The sequence below is a fragment of the Mus caroli genome, chromosome 8, assembly GCF_900094665.2.
Source record: "Mus caroli chromosome 8, CAROLI_EIJ_v1.1, whole genome shotgun sequence".
In the NCBI taxonomy this organism is placed as follows: domain Eukaryota; kingdom Metazoa; phylum Chordata; class Mammalia; order Rodentia; family Muridae; genus Mus; species Mus caroli.
In genome coordinates, this window is record NC_034577.1 from 64,456,468 (window position 1) to 64,466,433 (window position 9,966).

At 46.9% G+C, this 9,966-nt stretch overlaps 1 protein-coding gene across 1 annotated transcript in view; it reads right to left on the reverse strand.

Annotated features, from left to right (window-relative positions):
- Positions 1-9,966, reverse strand: part of Eps15l1 (epidermal growth factor receptor pathway substrate 15 like 1) — an 83,879-nt gene that overhangs the window by 59,642 nt on the left and 14,271 nt on the right. The window contains exons 2-4 of the mRNA XM_029480252.1: positions 2,792-2,833; positions 2,279-2,368; positions 1,564-1,653 (exon numbers count right to left, since the gene is read on the reverse strand). Of these exons, the coding sequence (XP_029336112.1) occupies positions 1,564-1,653; positions 2,279-2,368; positions 2,792-2,833 (222 nt within the window). The remainder of the gene's footprint in view (positions 1-1,563; positions 1,654-2,278; positions 2,369-2,791; positions 2,834-9,966) is intronic.

Sequence of the window (9,966 nt, forward strand, 5' to 3'; positions counted from 1 at the left end):
CCAGGACAGCCAGGGATATACAGAGAAACCCTGTCTCGAAAAAAAAAAAAAAAAAAAAAAAAAAAAAAAAAGAATTAAGTCTCGGGGGCTGGAGAGATGGCTCAGTGGTTAAGAGCACTGATTGACCTTCTAAAGGTCCCAAGTTCAAATCCCATATGGTGGCTCACAACCATCTGTGACAAGATCTGACTCCCTCTTCTGGGGTGTCTGAAGACAGCTGCAGTGTACTTACATATAACAAATAAATAAATAAATCTTTAAAAAAAAAAAAGAAAAAAAGAATTAAGTCTCGAAGGGCTGGCGAGATGGCTCAGTGTGTAAGAGCACTGACTGTTCTGAAGGTCCTGAGTTCAAATTCCAGCAACTACATGGTGGCTCACAACCACCCTTAATGAGCTCTGACACCCTCTTCTGATGAGTCTGAAGACAGCTACAGTGTACTTATTTATAACAATAAATAAATCTTTGGGCCTGAGCCAGTAGAGCTGACTGGAGTGAGTGGGGTTGACCAGAGCGAGCAAAGGTCCTAAATTCAATACCCAACAACCACATGAAGGCTCACAACCATCTGTAACAGCTACAGTGTACTCATATACGGGCCACATGCATGCATACACACACATTTCTGTGTTGCTGTGTCATCATCCCGTGTTGTGCGTGTGTCGGGTGTGTGTATGTTTGTTTGTTTTGAGACAGTCTCACTGTGTAGCCCTGGCTGGCCTGATGCTCACAGAGATCCATTCATCTGCCTCCGCTGACTGACTGTTGGGATTAAAGGTGTGTACCACCATATCAGGTACAATTCATTTTAATTATCTTAATTCTTTAAAATGTTTTAATCATTTACAGTTTTGGTTTTGTTTAAAGGTGAGTGTGTGTGTGTGTGTGTGTATGTTCTGAGTGGTCAGAAGAGGGCATCGATTCTTTGAGACTGGAATTGCAGATGCTTAAGCTGACAAATATGAGTGCTGGGACCTGAACTATGTAACAGCTGAACCTGCTCTCTCTCTCCTGATAATGTTTAGCTTAGTCTACCTGGCACAATGGGAGCTACCTAGGATAAAAGTCTCAATTGGAGGGCTGTTTCAAACAGGCCGGCTTATGAGGAGTTTTCCTGGGTTGCCTGAGATGAGGAAGCCAACCTGCATATGGCCACATCACCCCTGGGATAGGCCTGGACTGAGGGAACAGGAAAAAGCAGCTGAGCACTGGTTTGATGCATTTATTACTTGCTCCTGACTGGATGGGATCAGCTGCTTCAGGTTCCTACAGCCTTGACTGCCCCAACACACACACACACACACACACACTTGCAGTAGGTTGTATCTGGAACTGTGAGCTACAGGTACCCTTTCCCCAAGTTGCTTCTGTCTAGGCAATTTACTATAGCAACAGGTAAAGAAACTAATACAGGTACAAGACAGTCAAAGGCATGCCACTGAGTCAGGGGCCTAGGTGTACTTAAAGACCTGCATTCCACAGTGAGAACTCCTCACTTGAGCCTGGCAGCTATGTGTGGATGATAGCAGACAGTGGAAGAAACATACAACTAGTCCAGCCTCAGGGGTTCCCATCCCCTTCCCTGATCCACGTGTGCATATATACCTGTTTGTCCAAGAACCCTTTACCTTCGGGGTCTGCCAAGTCCCATATCTGTGGAAACACAAAAGTGCCTGTGAGTGTGAGTACTGCTCACCAACAATACACAGAACAGGAGTCATATCAACCACTTCTCTGTCATGGGCACTGGGACCAATAGCCAACAGCCCTGCCCTGCCAGGCCAGGGTTATTTGGTGGTAGGGCTCAAATAATACCCTGTGCCCACTTAGCTCCCAGGGTGAAGGTGCCTATTTAGATCACTCCACAGCAACATGAACCTATAGCTATCAAGACACCAAAAGCCCTCTGTTCTGGTCTGCTGCCTATGCCTTGAAGGTGACTACCACCTGAGACTGACCAGGCTAGTCTCAAACTCAAGGAATCTATCACCCTCTGCCTCCAGAGTGCTGGGATTAAAGGAGCATTCCCTATACCTGGCATTGTGGCTTTGGTTTATCTTTGCAAAGACAGGTCATACTATGTACTCCATCCTTCTGTCTTATCCTCCCAAGTGTGAGGATAGGCAAGGAAGGTCATATCTAACAGCTTCATCCAGACCTGCCTTCACACCCACCAGTTACAGCTAAGAGGCTTGGATGTCCTGGTCCTGCCCCAAAGAAGATCTGCATAGCTGCTTTCATTCCAAGGATGCAGGAAGCCATGCTTCATCTTCCCTACCTTCCCCAGGATGATGTCTGAGAGCCCCGATTTCTTCAGAAACAGCGCAGCCTCGCTTGCCCCAACTCTCCCTGTGTAGGCAGGGTCCACCTGCAAAGGGACAGCAAGAGTTGACACATCCACTTAGAAATAACATCTCCATGTGTACTCACAGAAAGCTGCTTTAAAAGCACGCCCAACTTCAACAAAGATATGTGGCTAGGTGCAACTCAGTGGCTGAGCTGTTCTGCATGTAAGAGGCTCTGCATTTTGCCCACAACACCAACACATACATGCACACAGGAGTACATACATACACAACATATATAAAGGCAATGATGGGCTGGAGAAATGGTCAGTTGGCAAAGGTGCCTGCCACCAAGCCTGACGGCCTGAGTTTGATCCCTGGGACCCACATGGTTAAAGGAGAAAGCTGACCCTACGAGTTGTCCCCGACCTCTACAGGCATGCTATAGTACAGGTGAACACATACACCTACACAGAAAAGAAAAAGAAGATAACACTTAGACATACCTGCTTGTAATAAGACTCGTATAACGGATTTCCACTGGGAATCTAAACAAAACAGAAGAGTCACAAAGTGCTCACAAGCAGACATATGTATGGCCTGCCAACAAAGAAGCACCCTCCCACCCTGGCCTTTTTCTCTTCAGGTACTATCTAGGATGGTCTTTTCTGTTTTGTTTCATTTTTGTTGGGACAAGGCACTGCTAGATAGCCCTGGCTGGCCTTAAAGTCCTAGTGATCCTCTAGCTTCAGGCTCTCAAATACTGATATACAGGAAAGAACTGCCACACCCAGCCTCAAGCCAAGTGATCTCTTGCCTTAGCCTTAAGTGGAGGTGACAATACACAATGTTTTGCCATCACCAAAATATGCCCCGGTTCTAGTAAGAATGTGTGCACCCCGCATCCCCAGAACAGAGGGCTCACATAGGATAGGCAATGGCAGAAGAAAGGCCCCCTTTCTTTGCTTCCTTCCAAGCCCCATGTGTTGGGCAAGTGTCAGTATGTGATCCTGGGTCACCAGCATGCATTTGGCTGTTTTCAGGCTCCCTAACAGCTGCCTAACAGCAGACAGTACATAGACTCACGCTGCAGGGGTCTTCCAGGACACACAGCCTTGTGCTGAAAGCAACCACTCCCAATGTGCAGGAGGCCCAAGGACACCCCACAATCAGCCAGAATGTGTCTGGCTCATTCCAAGCTTCAGTTCACAGGTTCCCACTTATCCCATTACCTCCCTCACTGGCCTCAACAGGGCACCTCTATAAGGAGGAAGGAGTCATCTGGGGGAGGAAGCCTCCTCAGTGGGGAAGTGCAGTGCATAGCTACTAAGCAACAGTGTGGTCTCCAGTCCTGGGGGGAGGGGTAGCCAAGGGAGGAGTCAGGACAGCTGGGGGTATTTAGTGCTACCAAGTCTCAAACAAAAAACTAAAGCAGGTAAACAACCAAGCCACTATATGAAAGAGCTTTCTTTGTTGGGGCTTTTGGAAGACTGAAGTACAGATGCAGGGAGCACCAACACCAGTGAGCAGTGGGGGAAGGGGCACCTTCCAGTTCAGCCAGGGGCCCCATAACCTGAAGCTTCAGGCTGCTATCACCCTGGAAGTGATTTCCCAAGGGAGGATGTGTCCTGCCCACTCTGTCTGCCTGCCTAAATGTGGGTATCCTGCTTGGCCATCCCAACCACCAGAGCTTACAGGAGAAAATCTGTTCTTGATCAATAGACCAGCCTTGGGAACCCATCACAAAACACACCAGGGCTGAGTGAAAAGAGTGAGCTTAGGCTTAGAGGGTGCCATCCACACAGCTGCAAGGGAGATGGAGACAGATGCCGACAGATGCCAGGTGTGGGGGGATGGAGGAGAAGGGTGCAGTCCACACAGCTGTGGGGGATGGAGGGTCCTTCTGAGTCATTATGAGAGGTTTATCAACACTTGCTTAAGGTCTGTGGAGCATGTCTTCAAGTCCTAGAACTCAGGAGGCAGAGACAGGAGGATCTCTATGAGTCTGAGGCCAGGCTGGTCTACACAGTGATTTCCAGGCTATCTAGGGCCAAACATAATGAGACTGTCTTTTTTTTTTTTTTTTTTTGGTTTTCGAGACAGGGTTTCTCTGTGTAGCCCTGGCTGTCCTGGAACTCACTCTGTAGACCAGGCTGGCCTCGGACTCAGAAATCCACCTGCCTCTGCCTGGGATTAAAGGCGTGCACCACCACGTCCAGCCAGACTGTCTTTAAAAACAAATACACACTTCCTTAGCCTGGCCTGCCTATGATACTGATGGTCCATGTCTAAAGACAAAACCTAAAACCAAGCAGAACTGCCAGATCCACAATCAAGAGAAACAAGGCCCAACATTCAGAAAGGCTGCCACAGCCAGGCCCACTCAAATCTGTTCCAACCCTGGGACTGACTGCATCCTAAGAAGGAGCCTAGGGGCAGGGGAGTAGAGTGCTGTGAACACAGATGAGGAAACAGAGTAAACATCAGATATGAACCATGCTTCCTTTCATACCATTGCTTCCTGGGGTCAGTGAAGTCACAGCTGCAGGCTGCCTAAGTGTTCACTGTGACACCATCCAAGCCTCAGTCTACAGCCTTGGCCAATCTGTGAAACAGGTATGAACAGAAACTGCAGTAGCAGCTAGCTCATGATACAGTCTGTGGTCCCCATGTTGAACTCCCATACAAAGACAGAGCCCTCTGTTTGCCCACATTTGACACTACCCACATAAGTCTAGGGACCAAAGGACAAGGCTTTGAGGGCAAGAGGCTTCAGGGCATGAAGATGGCCACAGCCCATGACAGTCAGGACACCACACTTTCTTCTTAAACCATAGCATACGGGGCTGAAGAGATGGCTCAGCGGTTAAGAGCACGGACTGCTCTTCCAGAGGTCCTGAGTTCAAATCCCAGCAACTACATGATGGCTCACAACCATCCATCATGAGATCTGATGCCCTCTTCTGGGGTGTCTGAAGACAGCTACAGTGTACTTACATATAATAAATAAATGTTAAAAAAAAAAATAGCATGCAGGTCTTCGAGGTCCCTTCACTTTTCCTTCAGCTAGGTGAGATGGCAGGGAGAGAACATGGAGCAATTTTGCACACTGCTGTTGAAGAAACTTCAAAACACCACAGCTCTGGAGAAAATGGCAATATCCCCTTGGAGTGGTCTAGTGGAATGTGGTCTAGAGATCACATTCCAGCAGCTCCAACCCTGGCAAGCGCGTGGCCAAGAGCAGGCTCCATACAAGCCTCCACACCCTCCTGCTATATCTACTTCCTACATGCTCAGCTGAAACTGAGCTTCAGTTATAGATAGATCTTGGACCTCTGGGGCTGAGGAGATGCTGAGGAGGCAAGCAAGAGAGCCTGAGTTAGGACCTCCAAAGCATATGTTAAGGGCAGCTATAATCCCAGCACCCCTTCTGTGAGAGAAGAGGCAGCCCTTGAACCAGCCAGAGCAGCATACACAGTGGAAGGAAGGAGATGCCCAATGCCATCTGTCCTGACAGCTCTGCTACACTGTCCACACCACACCCAGGCACAGTGGCTTTGTTGTTTTGTTTACAGTTTTGAATCTTTGAGGAGCGCTTATTTTGTGTTCTATAGTACTCAGGATTGATCCTGGGCCTTATACATGCTAGGCCAGCGCTACCTAAGCTATGTCCCCAGCCTCTCACTGGGGGATTCTAGGAGCTCTATAGCTTTCAACAGGTAGCAGGAGTGAAAAGACACAAAAGAAAGAATGTAAATGACAAAAGTATGTATAATCCATTCTCCTAATAAATAGACCACCGTGAAACACAGTAGCACATGCCTGTCATCCCAATACTTTCCTCAAGAGAGGAGGATCAGGACAAGGGCAGTCTCAGGTACCCTGGAATACCTAAAACCATCTCACCCTCCTGTGAGAGGCCACTCTCCTCACTGCTCACTGCTCACTCAGTGTTTTGCATCCAGCACTTTCATCTGAAGACTGTGTTTTCAGACAAAGACTTCTTGGTGTGTATCTAGCACTTGAAACTTAGCTTGGGCTGATCTCAAATTCTCAGCAAGCTCTGCCTCTGCTCCCTAAGGCTGGGATTACTGGTACATATTACATATGCCACCATGCCTGGCCTTGAGCTCCTCATTCAGTCATCCTATAGGGCAACACTACAGGGCAGACAATATGCTACCTCCTGTTTATTGGTAGGACAATGGACCTTTTCCCATGCAGACAGCGAGTGCTGGGACTTACAGGAGCCCCAGGCTAGGAGGCCTTCATTCCAACCTAACTTGCTGCAAAGAGAGCCCAGGTGTGGCAGAGCTGGGCAGTTACATGGGCTTGTGACCTGAGAAAATACTTTCTTGGGTTTCCACAATAGTATACTTTATAAAACCAAAGCAGCCAGTGGCCAGAGACTGAACATACAAAGCCACTTGAAAACAGGTATAGGGGCTGGAGAGATGGCTCAGAGGTTAAGAGCACTGACTGCTCTTCCAGAGGTCCTGAGTTCAATTCCCAGTAACCACATGGTGGCTCACAACCATCTGTAATGGGATCTGATACCCTCTTCTGGTGTGTCTGAAGCAACAGGGTACTTATATACATAAAATAAGTAAATATATCTTAAAAAAAAAAAAAGAAAACAGGTATAGCCTGCTGTTTCCCCAGGGAGCACAAACTGCCCTTGGTACAGGAAGAAGGCACAGTCTGAAGTCCTGCACGGACACCCAGACATGACCTAGAAAATGGCCTGCAGAGGTGTGAGTGCCAGTCTTGTCATCCCAGCTCTTTGCAGTAGGGACAAGCAGAAAGTAACAGAGAAATTCGTCATGCAATGACCTGCAGCTATGGTGGGCTCTTTCAACCTGAGCTACATGGTAAGACCCTGCCTCAGAAACACACAAAAATTAACAGAGTTGATGATGTAGCTCAGCTAGCAGAGTGCTTGCCTGGTGTGCACAAAGCCTGGCTCCACCTCTACAACCACATAAATAATCCCAGCACTCAGGAGAGGTAGGCAGGACAGAAAGGTAAAGGTCATTACTGGTTAGATAGTAAGTCTAAGGCCAACCTCAGCTATATAAGAACCTGTTTCAAAAAATGTTTTTTGTTTTTTTTTAAAACTGGGGGCAATGGTGGTGCACACTAACCTAGCACTAGAAAAGCAGTTTTTGAGGCCAGCCTGGTCTACAAGGTTGAGTTCCAGAACAGCCAGGGCTACATAGTGACACCCTATCTTGAAAAAATAAAAACAACAAAAAACCTGGGCTGGCAAGATGGCCCAATGACTAAGACATCTTGCGAGTTTGGTGTCTTAAGTCACTGTTCTATTGCTGTAATAAAATACCAGGACCATAGCAAAAGGGTTTTTTGTTTCAGAAGCTTAGTCCATTATCATCATAGCAGGAGCATGGCAGTACACAAGCAGAGGCTGTAGCCGTATATGATCTGTAAGCAGAGAGAGACAGACACTCAGGGCTTGGCTTGGACTTTTGAAACCTCAAAACTCACCCCCCAGTGACATACCTCCTCTAACAAGGCCACGCCTCTTTTTTATTACATTTTTAATTAATTACTTTATTTATTTATATTCCAAATGTTGCATCCTCCTGTTGGGAGCGACCCTCTTTGAATGTTAACTGCCTAGTCAGCCATAAGTGCTTACTTGGAAAGTCTTGGCCTCTGTGGGAAAGTAGCAGCCCAGCTGAGTACAAATAGACACAGATCCTGCTCAAGTCAGCCGAGAACAAATAGCAATAAATCTTGTGGATAGGATAGGTGCCTAACAACCCATTCTGTTCTGATCTTCCTGCTGAACTGTTCACCCAGTCAATATCCTGTTCCTGGGAACAGGTGCATTACCCAGAGACAAAGCGCCCCCCACCCCCACCCCTCTTCCTGCTCCTATGAGTATATAACCTGTGTGGGGAAAATAAAAGTTTGTCAGCTTGAACAGGACCTTGTCTTGCTGTCGTTTTTTGTGTTTCTTGTCTCCGTTCTCTTCCAGGTTCCCGTCCGACTATCCCTGGGTCTGGACACCCTCCTAAGTCTCCCTCTCAGAGTTGAGTTCTTTACCCCATCTCCCCTCCCCTCCCCCTCTAAAAGGGAGCTCCCCCAGGCAATTACAGTCTCTACAGGACTAGGCGCATCTTCTCCCACTGAGGCCAGACAAGGCAGTTCTCTGCTACACATGTGCCAGGGGCCTCGGACCATCCCATGTATGCTATTTGGTTGAAGGCCACACCTTTTAATCTGTACAATTCTTTCAAATAGTGCCATTCTATCAAATATATGGTCTATGAGGGCCATTTGCATTCAAACTATCACACCTGGTGACCTAGCTTCAATCCCAGAACCTACATAAAGATGGAAGAAAAGAGATGGCTTCATATACACACTGTGCCATCTGACCGCCATACACATTATGCCCACTCTGACTGCCACAGACAATGTGGCACATGCTCTACCTCCTCCACAATAATAAAATTATTATTATTATTTTATTTTATTTTATTTGTTTTTCGAGACAGGGTTTCTCTGTGTAGCCCTGGCTGACCTGGAACTCATTCTGTAGACCAGGCTGGCATCGAACTCAGAAATCCGCCTGCCTCTGCCTCCCGGGTACTGGGATTAAAGGCGTGCACCACCACGCCCGACTATAATAAAATTATTTTAAAATTAACAAAGAAACAGACCTGTGGCTTAGCAAAGCATCAATTTGCACAGACACAGTCCTAGGTTTTATTCTCAGCATTTCAACAAATAAATAAAGGCAAAAATGAGGAACAAGATAGACCATAAAGAAGGGCAGGCTACACTGCTAGGTCAGGAGGACACCGTTCCTCACTTGCAGCTGTGCTGGGAGAACATCTGGCTGTAAAGTGTCCAGCCAACAGGGCTTCCTACCTGGGGCTCTTTCAGGTTATGGGTACTTTTCATATCACACAGCACCATCTTCTGGATTAGGCTCAAATCTAAACACAGAACTCAGCTGTTCCCAGGAGCCTTGCACACATACCCTAAGCAAGCTTCCTAGCGTATTTCATGCAAGCCAGTTCCAGAAGGTCAGGTGTGCAACTTACTGCCTGCAGAGTCATGCCTGTAAAGAAATATTATATTGTGGAGCTCAAAAAACCCACTTGGGGTTTTGAGCAAAGCAATGTGTAGCCTGCATTATAGAACAGAATGAGGTGCCAGCCTTGCTGTCTACTCAGCAAAGTCAAGACCAGCCATGGAACAGAGCTGGCAGAGGCATACAAACAAATTCTGAGTCCTGCTCTGGAGGTCAAACAATGCAACTGCAGATACTAACTTGTGTGTCCCAGATGTGCAGGCTTAAGCCACTTCCCTGAACTCCAGCCAGACTTCTGTTAACTGGGGAATCATTCTCAGACTGATACAGAAAGGCAGAACTAAATAACATGCCTATGCATGTGTATGCCACAGTGCATCCAGGTGTCAAAAGGCAACTTTTAAGAGTCAGGTCTCATCCACCATGTAGGTAATCAACAGGCTTGGCAGCAAGCACCTTTAGTAGCTTCTTAATTTTAAAAAAATGTTTAAAAATTTTTTTAATTTATTTTTTATTTTGGGTTTTTCTTTTTTTTTTTTAAGATTTATTTATTATTATTATATCTAAGTACACTGTAGCTGTCTTCAGATGCACCAGAAGAGGGCATCAGATCTC